The sequence below is a fragment of the Habropoda laboriosa genome, unplaced genomic scaffold (assembly GCF_001263275.1).
Source record: "Habropoda laboriosa isolate 0110345459 unplaced genomic scaffold, ASM126327v1 scaffold360, whole genome shotgun sequence".
Lineage (NCBI taxonomy): Eukaryota > Metazoa > Arthropoda > Insecta > Hymenoptera > Apidae > Habropoda > Habropoda laboriosa.
This window is the reverse complement of record NW_017100475.1, coordinates 11,959-35,017: the sequence shown is the minus strand read 5'-3', so window position 1 is coordinate 35,017 and position 23,059 is coordinate 11,959. Positions and strand designations below refer to the sequence as shown.

Here is a 23,059-nt window from a genome sequence, read left to right as displayed (position 1 = left end):
TTTACTCTTCAATTTATTTTCTGTACTTTCTACTGCGACCATTTATTATAATCCTCCGTGGACAGTGTTGAAAATTCGATCAAAATCGTTCCCCTTGTTCTCCGCGACAGTGATGCAAAAGTACGTGAGAAATGTGAATAAAGAAACGGTGTAGAAAATCGATGCTCCATTCTGTTAGCTAACAGTAAGCTATTTCTAAACTGAAGTTAACACGGCGATACGTCAGACAGTTTCCGACACCCTACTTGTCATGTCGTTACAAATGACATATGTTTAATTGATACCAACCACAACTGAAACGATTATACTCACTTAACGTGCGGTAAAATAATGGAGCGCCGTGCATACGTCATTTCTGAACTAAAAGCGTGATTAAAGCCGGCAGCATGGTGGTAGCGAAAAAAAGAAAGGCTAACCGTTCTTAGCTCACCAATGCGTACTAATAAATTATTCGTGCCGATACATTAGCACGGCAAACTGGCGCCTAAGGAATATCCGTCGTAATGAATCGAATTATTTCCTTTCTTGCCGCACAACGAGAACGAGTTTCACCGTCGAGTACGAAACATCCATCGCCGTCTCAATTATGGAAGCGAGCGACGTGGAGAGGAATTATTTGTACCTGAGCAAAAGATGCGGAATTGTGTCTGGTATATGGCCGTACGGAAACGATCGAATAAAATGGATCGGACGGACAACGGTGTTATTCATCGGTGCTACATCGTTAATTACTCAGGCATGAGCAAGCTTAATTGCACTTCAAATTCTACTTACATTTCGGAAATCTATAGATTTCACCATCGCTTTTCCCCTTCGATTTTTATTCATCCACTTTGTCCACAAGATCATTTTATACAGGAATTTGAAAAAAGTTCGATCCTAGATTGCACACGTCGTAATGAATTTGAGTACGGATACTATGATAGAACAATGCGCGTATGTTGTGCTGGCCGTGGGAATAATCTTAAAAGAGATGAATTACATAATACACGCGAGAGAGGTGAGATTGCCGTATTTTCGTTAATTTCTCTGTTTAGATGATCGATAGAAATGTATCGTACGAAATTGCAGCTAAAGACACTATTCGAATGCATATTCAACGATTGGATAACGAGACGACCGAAAAGCGAGATGGAAATAATGGACAAGTATGCGAGGAGGGGCCTGTTTTTCAATCGCTTGTACGTCGGTAGGACATGATTCGCGTTGAGAATGTTTCGTTAAGAGAGAGAAACTAATTAAACATGAATACAATCGCTTCCGTAGAAGATCGGAATGAAATTTCTTCTCACTTCTACCCGATATTATTGTACTGTTTATTCATTTTCTTCAAATTTCACAGCAAACGGAGTGTTTTGCTACATCATGTTCAGCTCGGCGCCTTTTATACCGCATTTTATCGATGTTGCGTTGTCGAAAAACGAGTCACGAAAATTAAGTTTGATGTACCCTGCCTATTACGGCATTGACCAGGACAAGTATTATTATTATCTAATGGCTCACATGATGAGCGCAGGGGCAGCGGTGTTTTTCGTATTTATGTCCTGCGACACGATTTATATGAATATCGTTCAACACGCGTGCGGATTGTTGTTCATTTCCGGGTAAAAGAATTAGCAGATTTAATCCAAGTATCTTCTGGGAACGTTTAATCGAATTGAATTGATTTGGAAACTTTCTCAGGCATCGTTTTAAGTGCGCAATCGAAGATGACGGGGCTGACGATGAAAAAGTGAATCCCACGATGCTGGAGGATATGCACGGAAGAGTGCGCCACTCAGTTAAGGCACATCAGCACGCCATAAAGTCAGTATGATCGTTTAGAAATTCTTTTGACCACGTTCTGGCGTACAGGACGTTCAACTAGCTTTAATATTGAATTGAAGGAATTTTCTTTCAAGCCATTCTAAGTCAAAAATGTGATCTGGTAATTTCTACTGAAAACTCAAAAATTCGATACAAAGTATTATACTTATCTCCCGATGTTTTCAAAGGTCTGCAATCATAGAAACCATGACCATACTTGGCACGAGGTATACTACAAGCACACACAATTCCAGAACGACACGGCAGTGGTGAACGAGAAATTCGACGTGTAAGAAGAGTTTTCGTAGACGTCTATACGAATGTACTGAAGTATTTCTTCTCACTCGCTCACGAAAAGATCGCAGCTGCTATGGACGATTTTCTTCCGATAAAACAGTAGTTTTTTAATTTCTAATTTGATCTCATATTCAATTTCATTTTACCATACTTTCGTTTCATTTCGTTCAGTTAACTTAACTTAGGTTTCCCTTTTTCGTTGCGTGTGCGATATGTGAAAGTGTTTGCAAAACATGTGCATGTGATTTATGTGAGAAATTATTTCAACTGAAAATACCGTCGGATGAGTTTCTACATGGCCTTACGAATTTTTGCAAATGGGCAAGTTTAATTTCGTTCTACGATTCACATTGGCTTTTCATTGTAAATGTTCACAAAACTGTGTCGACAATTATCAGACACTCAAAAATTGCCTACCTAGGGACAAATTTCAATTGTTAATAAGTAATTAACGAAGTGCCGGTGTCAAATTTTGTCGAACTTGTACTTCGACTTCGAATGACTTCAAAAATTACCATCTCAATTTAGTAAAAAAAAGTAGCTGAAAGTTATTTCACGAATCTTTTTACATTTTTTTATCATTTTGTGCAATGTACATGTCCGGAACAGTTATCTTGGAGAGATCGAAGCAATGCACCATACATACCTGTTCATAGTAGTGGGAATGGTTATGTTCGCCTTCAGTATCACGCTGCTAAGGGTTAGACAATTTTCCATTCACGTTCTTTCAAATAGAATAAATCCATTTTGATCACGATATGATAAAATCTTCGAAATAAGGCGTCTATGATGGATCCTTGCGTCGAGTTCTACAAGGATTGCAGTTTCCTTGTGGTGCAGCTGGTTCATTTGCTTTTCCTTTCCATCCAGGGACACTTCGTTATAGTCTCGCATGATCAGGTTTACGATAGTATGTAAGTAGTTGTTTTATTTTCTTTCTTCTTACGAAATTTGTCGTGTTCACGAAATGCAATTTAATTCTACTATACTTGTATTTTCCGTTGCTCGTTCGCAGATACAGTGCAACGTGGTACAAGAGTACGCCGAGAACGCAAACTTTGTACGGGCTAGCTTTGAGAAGAGGCTTGACTCCACCGGTGCTCACAGCTGGAGGATTGATTTCGTTGAATCTGGAGACTTTTGCTGAGGTGAGTGTAGAAATTAAGGCTACAATTTTCAAATTGAAATAGAGCAAAGGTAGATGTCTGACGAGAAATACTTGTAGATATTAAAAGCATCCGTTTCCTGGTTCACGGTAATGAAATCGACATAAACGACGAGGAATTGATAACTGAAACGAAAGGAAGGGCACAACAATTGAATTTTGTAAAAACTCTTTTTCTTGTTATGCAATTGTTAAACTAGAAGATGTTTTGAGTTTCATGCGTATACATATATCGCCGTTTAATTATTCGAGATATTTTTGTAACAATAGAAATTCAAGAAAACTTGACGTGGGCAAGTTAGGAAATTAGGTAGATTTTAGTTGTACTAGTTGTACATTTTAAAGGTTCTTCATACTTGAGAAAGTTTCAATATACCTTCCTTCGATTGGTCAGAAGTTAACAAAGTGAATGAAATTACAGTCAAGTGGGCCATGTATACTTAAACTGTACTCAAAATATTCTCAACATTTTACGTATAGTAATTTCCAGTAACGTTACTCCTGTTAGATACATCTGTGCAATATTTTTCATGAAATTGAAATTGTTATCGTTATAATTCAAATAAAGAACTAATTTTCACAAATGTTCTGAACAAAAATGCCTTATTCAATTAAGTAACACAGTTTCTCACCAAATTTATGAAACACGATGGAGATACAACATTTACTCACCAATGATTTTCTACTCTCTTCACTGCTAGCACGTATCAGATGCGTGAAAAAGTAAGATATGGAAACTCGGTAAGGGTACGTGTCCATCGGAGACTTTCTCTACGATAATTCTTCCCCAGAGTATTCTCAAATTGTGTATCCAGCAGAATAAACCGTTTCAGCGATGACACAGTCTGTGACAACTTGTACTAATGAAACAGTGGTATTAAACACAGGCGAAAAGATGCATCTGCCTCTTGCTAATACTATTTGTGAACTGGATTGATATTCACGAACACAATTGATACCCTATTTACAAGCGATGCCAATTATTATTAATAGAAATGTCAAATGACATTTGCCTAATTGGATAGTTCATCGTTAAAGCAATTACTGTAAACCGAGTACGATAAAGAATAATGAAATGTCTATATTGATCCGTTAATGAAGTAAGTGGACGAATGGACCGATAAATTATTCGCGGAGACAAATTAGTACAGTCAAATAACGGACTGGTAAGACAATCCAATATCGACTGATAAATTATTCGAGAAGGTAAATTTCAGAGTGTTAAATTAACGATATAAGGATGGAACGCGTTAAATTCCTTCTTTCCTTACTTTACCTATCAAATCCATATCGCCCATTACAATTTCGATTATGGAAGCTCGCGAAGTGGAGAAGACATATTTGTACCTGAGCAGAAGGTGGGGATCGATGGCCGGTATATGGCCGTATGGAAACGATCGAACAAAGTGGATCGGACGTGTCACGATGATACTCGTTGCTGCTTCATCTTTACTTACCCAGGTATGATCACCTTTAGTTATATTACAATTTTACATTCACGTTTTCGAAATTTATATATATACTTGGCGATTTTTTTCATTCATCTACTATGTCCGTAAAATTAGCACACAAAAGATGGAGAAAAAATATTTTGCTAGTTAAGCTAGACGTTGATATTTGTTCGATCGTAGATTGCACACATCTTAGTGAATCGGAACACGGATGTTGTAATAGAGCAATGCCCATTTTTGATGGTCGCGATAGGAATAATTTTAAAGGAGGCGAATTACATCATACACGAGAAAGAGGTGAACAGTGTTCTTAACATTTTCTCTCTGTACTTACATTTTATTTGGTACAAATGAACGATACGAAATTACAGCTAAAGGAGATGATAGAGTGCTTATTCAACGATTGGGTAACGACACGGCCGAAAAGTGAAATTGAAATTATGGACAAGTATGCGAGAAGAGGCCTGTTTTTCAATCGTTTGTACGTCGGTAGGGTATAATTTGCGTTGAGAACGATTCATTCAATAATTACTTTATGCAGAAGTCAATTACATCGCGAATCGTTACACGGTTATATTGAAAATGTTTAATCGACTTTCTTCTTCTGTTAAAGGCTAAAACTGTTACTTCATCAATCGCCATTATCTTCGTTTGTCTATTTTTTTCTTCACGTTTCACAGCAAATGGAATCTTCTGCTACGTTATATTCACCTCAGTGGCGATAACCCCTCGTGTTCTCGACCTTATTTCGCCGAAAAACGAATCGCGCGGAGTGGGCTTCATTTATCCTGCATACTACGGTCTTGACGAAGAGGAGCATTACTACTATCTGATGGGTCACATGCTTTCCGTGATAACCGTCGTGTTTTTCGTCTACATCTCCTGTGACACGATCTATATGAATGTCGTGCAACACGCGTGTGGATTATTGAACGTCTCTGGGTAAACAATTTTCAGATGTTACTCGAGTATCTAACGGGAATTTGTAACTGTGGGTGACGGGAGAATGAACGTACTCGTGCTCGCGCTTGAAATCTTTTATTTCTGAAAACCCAAACGACACGTGTGATGTCGCTCGTGCGACTTTCGGCGGTTGAATCCTTCGCGTCGTCGGTCGGGACCCTGGCTGCCCTCGGAACGGATTTCAAGTTTCTCCCCGCTTTCCGGGGACAGCCATCCTTTATCGGCTCGCCGCGTCAGCGACGAAAGGCACGTCCGTTGCGTGCGTCTCGCAGTCTCGATGGTATTTACAATGTGGCGCCGTGCGCGCTACATGGGCCGCCACATATCCATTTGCGATCGTACGTTTGCTGAAAGGAAACCATTCTGATTCGGCACACGATCATTTATGATTAATTGATATTACGATGATCGATTGATCACACGACGGAGAAATGTAAAGTATAGCTTTTATACCAAATGAAACCACGTATTATAGCGTTAAATGTAGGAAAAGATGAAAAAGAAATAGTAAATTTTGTATTTACGAATGGACGATCGATGAAAATGAATTCCGACAAGTTCGTCACCCATGTCTGAGCTGAATGCGACCGCAAAGGATTCATACCGTGAATAGGAAATGAAATTTTGTTCACAGACATCGCTTCAAGTGGGCAATTGCAGCAGAGAAGAGTAACGCGAAGCATGCCTTCATGATGGAAGAAGCGTATGCAAGGGTATGCCACTCGGTTAAGGCACACCAGCACGCCATAAAGTTAGTACGATCGTACAGATATCGTTCGAATCTGATTTCGACAAATATACGCACTATCTTATCATTTTTACTCAACGCATGACAAAACAGTTATATTACAGAAATTGAACAAATTCACGGCACGTACCTCTTCATAGCAGTGGGAATGATTATGATGTCATTCAGTATCACGCTAGTCAGGGTTAGTTAATCATGAATTTACGGTCTTTCGAAAAGAATCGATCCGAGTTCATCGCTGTATACGATCGAACGTTTGAAATTAGGTGTCCATGATGAACCCTTGCGTGGAGTTCTACAAGTATTGCGGTTTCTTGGTGGTGCAACTGGTTCATTTGCTTTTCCTTTCTATCCAGGGACACTTCGTTATAGTCTCGCATGACATGACTTACGATAATATGTAAGTAACCCGTGTGTCCTTAATTTCATTTTGTTCCACTTCAAAACATTCAGAAGTTGTTCGTTCGCAGATGCGCTGCAACATGGTACAACAGTACATCTAGAACGCAAGCTTTGTACATGCTAGCTTTGAGAAGGAACTTGACACCACCACTGATCACCGCCGGAGGACTGATTTCCTTGAATTTGGAGACCTTCGCGGAGGTAAGTGTAACAATCAATTACGATACATTTGCAAATAGCAAAGAAAAAATAAAATTCTAGATATTAAAAGCATCTGTTTCCTGGTTCACGGTAATGAAATCGGCATAAACGACGCGACGGAACACTGATAACTGGAGCAAAACGAAATATACAACAAGAAGAGAATTTAATATCAAATTTATTTCCTGTTATGCAATTTTTCAGCTAGAAAAGGTTCAGTTTCCATGTTTCACTGACGAGGAATAGAGGAATAGAAGAGACCTCTCATCTTACGATGAAATGCGACAAATTAACGGGAGAGTTTAACATTGTACGACAGGTCTCTTCTATACATCATTCCTTGCTTTTATATGTTTATACCTCCACCTAGTATAAAGGACAGAAGCTTCAGGATGTTTCTGTGCCAATAGAAATGACACGAAGTTTGATATAATTAAGCCAGGTAATTTGGAATACTTAGTCGTATAGTTAGTTGCAAGAATTTGTTATATTTGAAAAGTACAAAATAACTCTGACTGCTCAGAAGATAATAAATGGGAATGAAAATCAGTTACCATGTTAAGAGAGCGGTGTATGCTTAATACCAAAAGTTAAATTGTAGTCAAAATCACAGACGAGGTATAGAGTAGACTGTTCGTTTTATGTATTCTTTTGTCACACGATTTTGGGGAATCCCGTTAACATCATTCTACTGTATCGATTGAGACTGGTATTATATCACTGCGCTATCAGTCGCAGGAATTGAAACCAAGAACACTTGGCATTTGTTAGTTTAACCCTTTCGTTACGAGCACCGACTACAGTCGCCATCAATGAAATTACTAGAAATTTCAAGTTAATATATTAATTACCGTAAATTGTATTTTTATTTATAATGTGGCGGGTACGTCGTCGTCAACAAACCCTTATCGAATCTCGTTCTATTCTTCCACGCGAACTTTCTCTTTTCCAACTCCTTCAGATTTTAGTTTCCGTTCTTTTGTCTCTCCCCGGGTTAAGACGCCTTCGCCCTCGAGTGGCCTAAGAAGCGCACATGTGGCATCCAGGTTCGCACGAGGACGAACGGCCCGCTTTCCACGAATTTTCCGTTTCCACCACTTTCTCCACTTCTGCCTTTATCTATCGCTACTCCTGTCTCCCTGTCCTAACAATATAAAAACCTAGTACGCCTACACCTCGGGACAGTTTTTCCTTTACCGACCATCGCGACGTGCCCGTCGAGCCGCTGCCGCCGAGACAAGTATATAACAAAATAAACGATTGTATTTTCTGGGCCAATTGTACGCCCATACGACCATAAATTTGTACTTTAATAAATTGAGATGAAAACAGGGTAACGAGGCTCCTCACCCACCTCAATAATATACGTGTATTTGTGATGTCTGCAAATATGCAAATATCTGAGAATATATAAAATATACTTATTTTCATGTTTCTTGTATAATTAATATAATTTTGTATGAATGTTTTGTCATATAATGCGACAAAACAGTTGTTATTTAACACTTAGAAAAGTGTACATACAAAAGAATGTCAAGGCGGCGTTGTTCAGGTTGAAGACGTAAGCTAGAATACCGAGGAGTGTCGACGCGCAATGTGCACACTTTTGGCGCAGTGTCGCGTTTAGTGGCGGTTCTCCGGCGGAGCGGACTGCCGTAACGAAAGGGTTAAACAACGAAGGAGACAAAATTTCGAATCTTAGGATGAATCAGAATAGATTCAGGCGTTTTGGGATCCAAGAGTGTACCGAGACGACCAATATCGATCGTTTTGCGTGATGCAGTTCTTAACCCGACCGTTCTTAAGCGTAGAATATGCTTGATAACAGCTAGCTTTGGACGACGTCGGTACTTCAGATCGTGTGACAAAAAATCCCATATGATGATCGATCGACCCTGTAGCTCTATAAATTGCTTCTGTTATAATTTAAATAAAGGACTGATTTTTACACCTATTCCGAGAAAAACTGCATTTTTCTCACAATATTTCTGGAACATTAAACACACCAAAATATATCGTTCTATTCACCGATTATTTTCTATATTCTTCACCGAGTCTACATAGCAGTTACGTAGACGAAGACAAAAATTTGCCTGTCCTCCGTGACAGTGATGCAAAAATTAGCGACAAATTCGAACGAAAAAAAAGCAGAGCATGTGAAGGTGTGTGCTTCGTTCTGTTAGCAATGCTGTATTTCAACTGAAGTATGCAAACCTATTAGCAACCACTTAGACGGAGTGCTAATTACGGTTAATGCGCTTGACCAATGGCGTACATTTAATTTATAGCTGTTACCATTAAGACGAATCTATTCACCTAAGTACGATGAAATTAATGAAACGTCTACATACATCATTCGTGAAGTAAATGCATGACTAAAGTCATCAACGGTGAGGTGAGCATTCTTAGAAAGCTTCACCCCTCTTAAGCCCACCAATATGCACTTAGTAAATTATTCGAGCAGGTAGTTTAATAGCAGCAAAGTGGCGACAAAACAATATCCTATATAACTATGAACCGAATTATTTCCTTTCTTACCGCGCAACGAGAACGAGTTTCACCGTCGAGTACGAAACATCCATCGCCGTCTCAGTTATACAAGCGAGCGACGTGGAGAGGAATTACTTGAACGTGAACAAATTTTGCGGAACGATGTCCGGTATATGGCCGTACGGGGACGAGAAAATGAAATGGGTTTCACGATTCGTGATACTAGTGATCACTGTTACAGCCATGACGACCCAGGCAAGGAACAAGTTTAATTATATTACAATTATACACCTACGTTTACGAATCTACAGTGAAAACCCTGGTAAATAAAATAATTTTTCCATAAGTATGTACGGATGTATAGCGTTCGTTACTATTCGCCGTTTCAGATATCCGTAGAAGATACTTGGAGTTAATCTCTTGGGATACAGGGGTTTCACTGTGTATATTTTCTTATTACCTGTTTGATCCGCAAGATTAATTCATACAGGAAATTATAGGAAAAAAATTGAGAAGGACAAGAAGGAAATATCGCAGGTTAATCGATAGGTATTGTACATTGTATTTGTTCGACCGTAGGTTGCGTACGTGAAAGTGAACCTGAGCACGGATACTGTGATAGAACAATGCCCATTTTTCACAATGGGTTTAGGAATATTTTTGAAGGAGTTGAATTATATCATACACGAGCAACAGGTGAGCAATCTACATGCCATTTTCTCCGTCACATACAGTGAAATAATTCATTAATTCGAAATTACAGCTAAGGAAGCTTTTGGGGTGCGTATTCGCAGATTGGTTAGTAAAGCGGCCAAAACCCGAAATGGACATTATGGACAAGTACGCGAAAAGAGGCCTGTTTTTCAGTCGTTTGTACGTAGGTAGGGCACAATTTCCGTTGAGAATGATTCATTCCGGATAACATTGCGTCTAAATTGAGCAAAAAATATTTCAATTGCAGCGTAATCGCTTCATAAACGATTCTTCTGCAAACTATCCAATTATTACTTTGTCAATTCTTATTATAATTACATTTTCTTCTCTATATGTCGCAGCAAATGGAATCTTCTGCTACGTTCTCTTCACCGCAGTGGCGATTACCCCTCGTGTTCTCGACCTTATTTCGCCGAAAAACGAATCGCGCGGAGTGGGCTTCATTTATCCTGCCAACTACGGCGTCGACGAAGAGGAGCATTACTACTATCTGATGGGTCACATGCTTTCCGTGATAACTGTCGTGTTTTTCGTCTACATCTCCTGTGACACGATCTACATGAATATCGTGCAACACGCGTGTGGATTATTGAACCTCTCTGGGTAAGCAATTTTCAGATGTTACTCGAGTATCGGGCGGGAATTTTTAACCGTTTGCGATTGTACGTTGGCTGAAAGGAAACCATTCTGATTCAGCACACGATCATTTATGATTAATTGATATTACGATGATCGATTGATCACACGACGTAGAAATGTAAAATATAGTTTTTATACCAAATGAAACCACATATTATAGCAATAAATGTAGGAAACGATGAAAAAGAAATAGTAAATTTTGTATTTACGAATGGACGATCGATGAAAATGAAATCCGACCAGTTCGTCACCCATGTCTGAACTGAATGCGACCGCAAAGGATTCATACCGTGAATAGGAAATGAAACTTTTTTCACAGACATCGCTTCAAGTGGGCAATTGCAGCAGAGAAGAGTAACGCGAAACATGCCTTCGTGATGGAAGAAGCGTATGCAAGGGTATGCCACTCGGTTAAGGCACACCAGCACGCCATAAAGTTAGTACGATCGTACAGATATCGTTCGAATCTGATTTCGACAAATATACGCACTATCTTATCATTATTACTCAACGCATGTCCAAAACAGTTATATTACAGAAATTGAACAAGTTCATGGCACGTACCTCTTCATAGCAGTGGGAATGGTTATGATGTCATTCAGTATCACGTTAGTCAGGGTTAGTTAATCCTGAATTTACGATCTTTCGAAAAGAATCGATCCGAGTTTATCGCTGTATACGATAGAGCGTTTGAAATTAGGTATCCACGATGAACCCTTGCGTGGAGTTCTACAAGTATGGTGGTTTCTTGGTGGTGCAACTGGTTCATTTGCTTTTCCTTTCTATCCAGGGACACTTCGTTATAGTCTCGCATGACACGACTTCCGATAATATGTAAATAACCCGTGTGTCCTTAATTTCATTTTGTTCCACTTCAAAACGTTCAGAGGTTGCTCGTTCGCAGATACAGCGCTACATGGTACAACGGTACACCGAAAGTGCAAGCTTTGTACGTGCTAGCTTTGAGAAGGAACTTGACTCCACCGCTGATCACTGCCGGAGAATACAAGATTACTCGGACTCACTAAAACATTTTACACCGTGTATACAAGATTCTCCTTCCAGATTATAAAATAATCCGTGTCTTACTATACGGTGATGCAATCGAAATGAACGGTAGGACTTCAATACTGACATAATTTTGTCGATATTACCGTGATAACTGGCACAATCTACACGTGGCTGAAGAATATTCACCTCCGCTGTATAAATGTATTCGATGTGAATTGACGAGATAATAATACAAACAAAATCGATTCAATGAGTCTATCGTATAATCGTTGAGTTAGGTTAAAACTGTACGGGATGATTCATATAAAAAGGATACTGTTGTTTGCATTACAGGCAAATACAAACAAATTTTCCCTCGTTCTTACATACATATTTATGAATCACCCTGTCCGTTAAATGTGCCATTGATTTTTTACAAAACTTATCTACTGTACTCGTTATTACGTATGTGTTGTTATATTTGTCGTGCGTGTTTATATATTGTGGTGTTATTCGTATGCATGTAATAAAACGTAACAAACCCCTAAACATATAATAAATTAATATTTTCTACTTACTCTTACTTGTCCACTTATACAATGAAACACTTGAACTGTTTGACAATTTTTTTCAAATACTTGTTCAATAAAATTTCGAACGTAAAAACTCACCCATATTGTCGAAACGTAACGTAGAAGGATTATTCTGTTTCCCACATGGTACTTTTCCTGAACACGAGGAACAGTTCTGTCGACCAAGTGATTCAACATATTGCGATAAAAGGCCGTTCAAGGTACTGAATCAATGCTCGTTTCCCACTTTTCTCCATCGCTACTCTGTCTCTGCAAACAACAGAACAGTGTAACTGCATTTAACCACCAATAATGATCTACAAATCACGGAGAATTTCAAATGCATTTCCATGCCGTTCACCTGCGGTGCAAACGTAACGAAATACCAAACGCAAGAAATTCTGCCGAAAAATGAAGTACGTATGTATATTCCGTAACATTTCCTGCGCACTACGTAACAGGTAGACTGCCCAGGACTAACATCGAAGAAGGAGCCATTTAACTGTTAATATTTAATGCAAGCTAATCCGCTTCTGAATCAGATATAAGTGCTTTTCACTTTGCGAGAGTAGAGTACTGAACTTTCTAACGAGCTTCAAATAGTCCAATTTTCGGATGATCTTGACGAAAGCGTCGTTTCTCCGTTTCAAAAAGGCGGTTTAATAAATGATCGAGAATCGGTTGCTCGTGTAACGATCGTGCTCTGGTCGTTTCAGAAATTATTGAACTAAACCCTCAGCGATATTAGTCTGTAAGCACACGGAATATACGATAGGCGATTATTTTCCTGACAATCTTCATCCTACCGATTCTCTTTAACTTATGGCAAACACACAAGAGAAATATAACGTAGAACCAGCTTGACTGATTTCGCTGTTACGATTATGTACGCAGAAACGGTCGAAGAACGATTTATGAAGTTGAACAAAGTGCTTGGACTGATATGCGGTGTCTGGCCTCGTCAGAACTCTCGAAGGAAACTGATCACGCAAATACTTTCTTTGCTTCTAATGGCATCTTCCATTGTTACACAGGTACGGTAGGTTCAATCGAAAGGAACGTTTAAACACGACGCATATCGTGTTTGATTGCAGATAGCAAACACCGTGCTATTCTTCAGCATGGACAATCTCGTGGATGGCATACCTTTCAACGTGGCAGCGGTTGGGACGTTCGTGAAACTGGGTAATTACATTATAAACGAAACGAAGGTAAGGGAACAACGTTCGATGGTACTTTTGAGAAAAGCACACGGGACGATTTGAACGAGAAATTTGAATGAAACATACGGGACGTTCGCTGTGGATCTCAGAGGAAGAAACTTGATTGGTGGAAACGTGACTGCGATTGATTACCGAATTTCGATTAGTTATTTGACCGGCCGAATTAAAAAAAATGCCCGTGACTCAGATAATTTCTGCGCACCAGAAAAATTACACGGTGAACGTGTTAAAATGGCTTCCTATCGATAGTAGGAAGTCACTTGATAATTTCAATAGAAAATCGATATTTCCAAACTTGTCAATTTATCAAATTTCGTTACTGCTATAAAATGTGAAAAATTCCCAGACACGTATCCCACTGTCTATAGTATCTCTGAATTTTTGCATAATTATTTGTCGAGTGGAACAGCAAAAAAATGGAGCTTAAAATGTAAATCACGTTTCTATCTTCAGCTACCCTAACAGTGGAACTGAAACTTTTGCAGAAAGAGTCTTCCTTTCAGTGGCTTATCAACTGACATGTCGCGACACTTTTACCATGCACATTCGCCTCTAACCCTTTTTTCAATTCTCCTCTCGACACGTTGAAATTACAGTTAAAGTCGATGGTGGAACAGATATTCGACGACTGGACGTCGATCACATCTGAGACGGAATGCAAGATCATGGTGACCTATGCTCGAAAAGGACAACTGATCGCGTTGTGTTACGCAGGTGAGATGGAGAATGAAATTACCCAGAGAAATTACCTTATTTCTCCTTTGACGTCTACAGCGCATTTGTTCCTTCCCGCGGCCATATTCTTATGCGTGCCTTTCGCACCGATCATCTTGGACATTTACGCGCCACTGAACAAAACGAGAAAACGTGTGTTCGTTTATCCAGCCTATTACTGGATGGATCCTGAGCAATACTACATGATAATGATAATACACATAATGTTCGTGGTGATCATGGTCTGTGTCATATTCTGTGCTTGCGACATGAACTACGTGTACGCTGTGCAGCACGCATGCGGCTTATTGGCTGTCACCAGGTGAAAACAACTCGTTTAAGAAATTGAAATTTGTATTATCGTTGAAAATGTTAGCAGATATCGGTTCAGCCAGGCGTACAAAACTTTGTCCATTAACGGCGACGAGAACGGCGCGAGATTTTTCGACAAAAGAACGTACAGAGACGTGTGCCATTCGGTTCGAGGTCATCAGCGTGTTGTACAGTTAGAATTTACAATTACAACGTCACTTCGCTAAACGACGAATTTAAACGAAATTTTTCAGACGACTGATTTCAATCATTTTCACGTAGATATCTGAAACATATCGAGGACAGCCATCGTATTTACCTGTTCATCTCGATGGGAATGCTGATGATAGCTATCAGCGTGTCTTTGTTAACGGTAGAATATTTTTTAGTCACAGTCTTCTTAATTTCTCTCTTTCTTTTTTGTTACGGTGAGTGACGAATCGTTCGAATTTAGATGGCCAGTAGCCACAATTTACCGCAGAAGGTTGTGCACGGAACGTTTTTCGTCGGCCAAGCGTTTCACGTTTTCTTTTTGAACGTCCAGGGACAATTTGTGATAAACGCATTCGACGAACTGTACGACAAGATGTAAGTATCATACACTTCATACTAAAATTTCCTGTTACGTTACCTGATACACTTTCTCACGAAGAATCTCTCCAGGTTCGAATTTTCCCTCAATTCTTCCTGGTCCTTTGCAGATACGAATCGCAGTGGTATAATTTCACTCCTAGAACACAAGCGTTGTATGTATTGGCATTGAGAAGCTGCCTAAACCCACCTCTGTTAACAGCTGGTGGGATGACGACGTTGAATCTACGATCGTTCGCAGAGGTGATTTAACGATTAACATTAAACAGGTAGCGCAAGGTACTTATTGTTGGAGAATATTTGAACAAATTTAAACGTTCCCTTACAGATCATCAAAGCATCTGTTTCCTACTACACGGTGATGCAGACCAAGTAAAAGTAGAGAGCACGCAATGAACGAAATAGTACAAACATATATGTATGATATACGTGTAAATTCGCTTAAAAATAGATACAGTTGAATTACCAACCGCGTTCTCTTCGATCATTCGAAAATGAACTTCCCCATATATTTCTATTCTTTTTTCTAATTATCGTACACGTTGTATCCTCCTACGGGAAGAAAAGGATATTCGTTACTTGCACGTGACCGACGTTTCCAATAAATCATGCTGGTAAATTCTGCCGCTTGTTGTGCACGATAGACGTCATAGGTGGCTGCGTGCATCTAATAAAGTGCCGACAAGCCGCACGTACCTTAATTGAACCGCTTGAGAATTAACCGCGGGAGAATTCTCTCCCCTTTTTTCGCGAATGTTCAACTGCGAAATCTGGACCGTGGGATCATGGTTATCATCAGTTCGCTCCTCGCTCAGGTACACACGTAACGTTAACATAAATGTTCACTCTGTCATGCTTTACTGGATTTATACGATATTCCATTATTTACAATACAATAGAACGTGTGAAAAGTGTAATTGTATCAGGGGTAGGAATTTTCTTGAGACAATTGTCTCTAAGAATTTCACCGATAAATAGTAGATCGTAGGAGTTCTGGATGAACAAGTAGGTTTTTACTCGGTAATTTCGGGAATACAAAGCGTTAACTAACTGTACTGTAACGATAGTTGCAAAGTCTCTCGATCTTCCTCCCTCTTCATCTTTCAACATTCCAAGTTCTCGCTTTTGGCTCGCTACCTTCTAATTTTCCGTACAGGGTTGTTTGCCCTCTTCGTTCACACAACTACTGCTCCAGATTACAAACAAACCCTCGTAACATCTAATTTCTGTAACTTGTTTCGACATACTAAGAAGACAATGTCACGTGACAAGATAGAGTGTAAATGTCGGGATGCTTCGTTAATACAGCTAGCAAGGATGTTGGAAACCCTTACCGTGGACGTGATAGTAGAACAGACGCCATTCTTCTGCCCGCTAGTGTTGCTGCTATGCAAGCAGGTGAACTACATTGTAAATACAGATAAGGTGAGAGGATGCTCGCGATCTTTATTTTCTACCTTGTCATTTTTCTGCAACTGTGTGACACGACTGTTGCAGTTCGAATACCTTCTGGATAGTATGTGCGAGGACTGGAATCACGAACGATCGTACAAGGAGATCGGCATCATGAAGAAGTACGGGCAAAGGGGAAATCTGCTCTCGAGGTTCTACGTTGGTAAGCTCTCCGAAGTTTTAATTAGAAACAATTAGCAACTCTCGATCGGATCTTTCCAGTGAACGCGTACATTTGCTCGTTCTTGTTCATACAAGTGCCATGGTCGACCCGATTGGTGAACTCGTACAAGACACAGAATATAACGCCAAGTTTGCAATTCGTCATACCCGGATATTACTTCGTCGACGAAGTAGAATACTATTATTACATCATACTTCACGGAACGTGCACAATTTTGATTGTAGTGGTGGTGTACTGTGCCTGCGACACCAGTTACATGGTACTGGTGCAACACACTTGCGGACTGTTCGCCGTGGCCGGGTGAGAAAACTTGAGAGATACATTTTTTCTCTCATTTTCGTCGGGAAACTATTATTGAGATTGCGTGGAACGTTCGCAGATACCGCTTCAAGAATTCAATTCGCGAGGACAATAGCGTGAAGGGGAAGTATTTCGACCACTGGACGAAAGAGGCGTACAAGAACGCGTGTTTCTCCATTCAGGGACATCAACGTGCTATAAAGTCAGTATTCACGATCTTTGTTTGTTTGTTTGTTTTTTTCGTTAGTTTGTGATTCTTCTTTCCTCTACCACGTTTTATCGCAGTTTCTCTTTGATCCGTTCTCTTCAATTCAGCTTTGTAAAGGAAATTGAACGCGGCCATGACACGTACCTTTTCACCTGCTTAGGCTTGGTGATTCTATGCTTCAGTATTACTCTGATCAAGGTGAGCTTCCTTTTTCCTCTTTCCTACGACTACATTTCGCGTTGTTTAATCTGTGGAAATTTTTCACTGTTTTCAAATCAGCTGAGTACGTCGGATTTCGACATAGACTTCTACAGATATTGCAGTTTTACGTTGTGTCAACTGATGCACCTGTTCGTTATCATGCTTCAGGGACAGTTCGTGCTGGATTCGTGCGAGAGAATTCACGAGGCGATGTGAGTAGAGGGAATAAATAATCGCAACAAAAGGATAAATTATTTCTTCCTGCCAACAAAAAAGATTTATATCAAATGTACTTTAACTCTTTGCACTCGGAGGTGATTTTGCAGAACAAAAGGTTGCATATCGGATCTTCTTCAAAATTTGTTCAAACTAACGTAGAAATAAAGTATACTATTTTATTGAAATATTCCACGTATTCTCCATCTCACCATAACGAACAAATTTGTGGAGGCCCATAGATCTGTTCTCTCTCTTCGTTCATTATCCACCAAGTGACGATTGTTTAACGTCGCTTCTCAGTCGCCACTCGATTGCAAAGGGTGAACCTACCACAATTTTGCTGTTGATTCGAACGGCACTCCGTGTATCACACGCGATGATAATGAAACTTCCAGATACGAATCATTATGGTACACAAGTTCTTCGAAAACACAAGCATTATACGTGGTAGCGTTACGAAGAAACCTAACACCTACCTGTTTAACGGCTGGCGGTTTAGTGCAACTGAACATGCAAAGCTTCGCAGAGGTAAACATCACCAAAATTCACTGACAATCACCTAATTCTGACCGTTCTGATATGTTTCGCTCAAACAACAACGATGTTTGCAGGTGGTAAAAATGTCCGTTTCCTATTATACGGTGTTGAAGACAACGTGAACAGTGAAACGAGAATTACCTGCCACAAGATGCACAATAATTATTATTATTATTATTGTTGTTATTGTACATGTTGCCACCTTTTTCGTAAAAGGTAGAATAAACATAATAGAGGATGGTACGTACCATGGTAAAACGTGAAAAGCAACAAATCGAACGATATTATCGTGCGATAGATGTAAAGCTCGTTTTATAGAAGAAACATTTGCTTTGCAAAAAAGAAAAAGTCCAACGGGTGATTAAATCTGTCGACTAACTAACGATACATTTGTTCGTTTCCAAATGTAGAGATATGACGTGTAATAGAAATTTTTTGAAATTATAACGTGGAAAATTAAAATTGAATAATTCGAGTTTATATGTATCGTTGTTTAAAACTTTTTTTAAATAATTAGATATGCCAAGATTCTACTCTGTCGGAGAGAAATCGTGGCGAAAGATGATAGAAACGAGTCACGACAGACGATAGCGATAAGCTGGCATCTTTCAGCTATTCACCGCTTGATGAAGAAGATAGAACCAAACGATAAAATCCATAAGAAATGATCTCCCCCGATACTCGTTTCTTCGTCCTCACTCTTTCGTTCGCTGTTTCTCTAAACAGACACTGCTTGCTAAAACATCTCGTGTTCAACCTTCGAACTTAAAAGCACCGCGATTAGACAATATAACCAATACTCTGACGCAATTTAACCCTGACACAAGAGCAGAGGAAAATGTAAAAAAAAAGCGATATAACGAAAGCACGAGACATGTTGCCATTTGGTATTAATCTTTAATGTCACGGCATATGGTTCCATTTATTTTCCTCTCATAAAAGTCCGATACTCCTAACAGGCGTATACAATTTTACCGAGAGTACAATTGCCTTCGTTTTAAACGGCATCCGACAAAAAACGTGGGCGAATGAATGATTAAACCGGTTGTTTCGCGGAGAAGATTATAATAATACCGGGCGCTCGTGTCCGGTAATAGGCGACTGGCAAATTGTAAGAATAAATATTGTACTCGGATAGGAGGAACAGGTTATTGTCATTACTTCAGCCACGAAAGAATTTACCTACTACCCTTCGTGTGGCAGTCGCGTATATAGCCGCCTAAGTCCTCCGGTACGCCACACAATCTCGTCATGGACGCGATCACTCTAGAGGATCGATACATCAAGTTGACCAAGATATGCGCCCACTTCTCCGGTTTCTGGCCATGGCAGAGCAAACTGTCGAAATACGTATCGCGAATAATAATGTACAGCATCGTTTTCACGGTTCTCTTCACGCAGGTGAGACACTATACCTTTTTATTATTTCGAGGAGTTGATACTGTTATTTATTCTTTTAACACGTTCCCTACCACGGTTCTGTTGAAGTACCCATGAAATAATTCTTTGAATTATTCTCACATGCATTCTCAATATCTGTATTTCTTTCAGTTTTACATTATACGATTAGACACGCTTAATATTTATCAAATCCTGAAACCGTGCATTTTTTACGACGTATCGCACGAAGGTAATATCGTTTTATTATGGGAATTTGGCGTCACTCTATGTGACGTTGGTAGCGAACGCGTTAAAGTGCATTTGCATATTCCGGGCGAATCGTTGCACTTGTGAAGAAAGTGGAGTCGTAGGGAAATAGATAATTTCCATACCACTCGGCTTTTATCTCGACTTATCTCGTGTACACCACCGCTCGAAAGTTTAATCGCATCCATTGAAATGCGGTAAAATTGAGAGTGATTTACAGAGAAAACATGAATTAGGCGAAAACTCTGTTAAATTCGGTGAGAAACTTTATATCGAATTTGACGAATGGAATTGGAATTTCATCGAATTGAATTTACGAGCGGCAGTGTACGTTCTTTAGTATAACACTAGTAAATATAAGAATTTTTCTGTGCTGTCTACCTTACACATTTAAGCGATTTTTATACGATTTCTTGGAAAGACAGATCGACGATTGATCTTGCAGGTAGCACAAGTGGTGTGTTTCTTCAGTTTGGACGTTCTTATAGATCAGCTATCATTTTTTGGCGCAGTAAGCGCGACACTGTTGAAGCAGGGGAACTACATCGTCTATAAAGAGGAGGTGAATGAATTTTCCATTTTGATTACCGTTTCACGTTTCATGGCGTTCGTGGCTTCATGGGTTAGGTATACGAGATCGATCAAATTGCAGTACGAGTCGCTTATTAGCGGTGCCAGGAACGACTGGTCGATCGAGAGACCACAAGGGGAGATCGACATTATGACTAAATACGCCGAGAGGGGTGCTTTTTTAATTTCGACATACCTTGGTAAGGCAGATCTTATTTAAACGACCAAACTGTTTATTTTACGTACATTGTCAAATATTCGATAGTGAACGCGATCGTTTGTGTCATCCTGTTCGTGACCACGCCGGTGACACCGCATATTTTGGACATTTTACTACCGAAGAACGAGTCACGAGACGTAGCGTACATTTACCCGGCCTATTATTTCACCGACGAGCATAAGTACGACGTGTACATAATTACGCACATGGCGTCCGTGATCCTTGTGGTGTTTTACGTGTACGTCGCTTGTGACACCAGTTACATATACGTCGTGCAACACGGCTGCGGATTGTTGGCCGTGTCCGGGTAAAAAATTCGATCGAAAAATTCGTAGCTTAACCCTTTCAGTGCCAACAAAATCGATACGCTAATTTTTCTGCGAAACACTTCTAACTTCTTCTGAATTTCATCGACAACAAACGAAGTCTAATGTGTTTAACGTGAAAATTTTATTAAGATTATTCTAAGGATTGATGGAAATGTGGCAACAAATTTCTGAGGTTCACATTGGTACTCGAAGGGTTAATTTTGGGTACAACAGATGAGGAAATTGCAAGGTTTCAATGCGTAGATATCGTTACAAATGTGCGATCGTGGAATTGTCCAGTCGGAAAAGGAACAGTGTCACGCAGGATGAAATTTATAGAAGAGTGTGTCATTCGATTCAAGGACACCAGCATGCTATAAAGTCGGTATTAAAAAAGATACGTCAAATTGTTTTAAATGTTCTTTGCTTTTTGTCTAGCATGTTACAATTGCGCTCGTGAGATGTTTTTGTCTTGTTACCTCTGTGTTATGATTTACTGAAATTTTCGATTTTTCGTCGAGTGAAATTTAGTCACGTTTAATCACACTTTTATCGTATGGAAATGTGTAGCATTAATTTTGCAGAATGCGTCTAATTTCGCTAGTAAGCAGGCCGCGCGAGTATAATTTTCTCTTCGTCGACGAACGAATCGCAAAACCGACAAAGTAATTTTTCATATCTTTTGATTTCAGCACGGTAAAAGAAATTTGTCGCGAGTGTAATTTTGTTTGTCCATTAAAAGATTGTCAAGCAATTGTATAATCCAGGAATGAATATGAATTTTCTGGGAATGTTTCATGCTATCACCTGCACGTACCGTCTTTAATATACTCCCGAATATGTCACACCGATGATGAGTTCGTCCTATTTCAATGATTTCAAAACAGATACATTGACAAGATCGTAAAAATCCATGCGGTCTATTTTTTTATTTGCGTCGTTCTTATAATGATTTGCTTCAGCGTGATACTGGTGAAGGTGAGCTCTTCAGTGCGGCAATTATATCGCGTTGCGATACCGCTGATCATCCTCAGAACAATTTCTTGGAAACAGGTGTCGAACTCGGAGATTAATGCGGAGTTTGCCAAGGATTGCACATTTATCGTGATTCAATTGGTACACATACTTTACCTAACTCTTCAAGGACAATTCGTGATCGACGCGAACGAGGAAATCTTCGAATCGATGTAAGAAGTAAATTTGAAAAAAATTGAAAATTTGTGAAAATCAAAATTGTCCATTTTTCTAGATACAGCGCTTTGTGGTATAACAGCGACAAGAGAACGCAATCGTTGTTTGTATTAGCGTTAAGAAATTGTCTATCTGCTCCTCAAATAACAGCCGGTGGACTAATTACAATGAACTTGCAAAGTTTCTCAGAGGTAACAAGTTCATCGACAATTATTCTTCTAATATCTCGAGAATATTCAATTAAACGACGTTCTGCTTTCTCTTCTCAGATTGTAAAGACGTCTGTCTCGTACTACATGGTACTGAAATCCGTATAAACGACATAATGCACTTCTAACAGCAAGAATATCGACGAACAAAGCGCACTGGTCAGCGCAAATCAGTGGAGTTGATGTTGCATGCGAGATTATTATGGTTAATTTTCTACAATGGATGTGTAACTCTATCTGGTAATACGAATAAGAAAAGCTCAAGGAAAACACTTTCTCGTTGTCAATTGGATCAACGTTGTCAAAGGACCCATTCTCAAGGCAATTCTATAATTATCTCAATACATACCAAAGGATACGAATGTCCTATTTTTGTTTTTTTTTTTTAATTTTTTAATATTTCGCACCGTTTCATTTTATGGACGTGCAAAAAAAAAAAAGAATAAGTTCGAATTTCATAAAACTGAAAGTCATGCGAATCTTCTCGAGGATCTCGATATCTGAATCTCGTTCCCAGCACGACTCGGTGTTCATT

At 39.4% G+C, this 23,059-nt stretch overlaps 3 protein-coding genes across 3 annotated transcripts; all 3 read left to right on the top strand.

Moving 5' to 3' along the window:
• Positions 1–13,322: 13,322 nt before the first annotated feature.
• On the top strand, positions 13,323–15,654 carry LOC108575987 (odorant receptor 22b-like). The gene is made up of 9 exons (XM_017938926.1): positions 13,323–13,472; positions 13,533–13,649; positions 14,258–14,375; positions 14,436–14,697; positions 14,755–14,880; positions 14,970–15,060; positions 15,142–15,275; positions 15,389–15,521; positions 15,607–15,654. Exons 1-9 carry the CDS (start codon positions 13,323–13,325, stop codon positions 15,652–15,654), a joined length of 1,179 nt encoding a protein of 392 aa, XP_017794415.1.
• A 941-nt stretch (positions 15,655–16,595) lies between these two features.
• LOC108575986 (odorant receptor 22a-like) lies at positions 16,596–18,501 on the top strand. Its single transcript, XM_017938925.1, has 8 exons — positions 16,596–16,703; positions 16,776–16,893; positions 16,953–17,214; positions 17,294–17,416; positions 17,530–17,620; positions 17,702–17,835; positions 18,238–18,370; positions 18,454–18,501. Exons 1-8 carry the CDS (start codon positions 16,596–16,598, stop codon positions 18,499–18,501), a joined length of 1,017 nt encoding a protein of 338 aa, XP_017794414.1.
• Positions 18,502–20,569: 2,068 nt separating this feature from the next.
• On the top strand, positions 20,570–22,709 carry LOC108575985. Its single transcript, XM_017938924.1, has 7 exons — positions 20,570–20,588; positions 20,679–20,796; positions 20,862–21,123; positions 22,012–22,102; positions 22,178–22,311; positions 22,374–22,506; positions 22,585–22,709. Exons 2-7 carry the CDS (start codon positions 20,748–20,750, stop codon positions 22,630–22,632), a joined length of 717 nt encoding a protein of 238 aa, XP_017794413.1. The 5' UTR covers positions 20,570–20,588; positions 20,679–20,747; the 3' UTR covers positions 22,633–22,709.
• Positions 22,710–23,059: the final 350 nt, after the last annotated feature.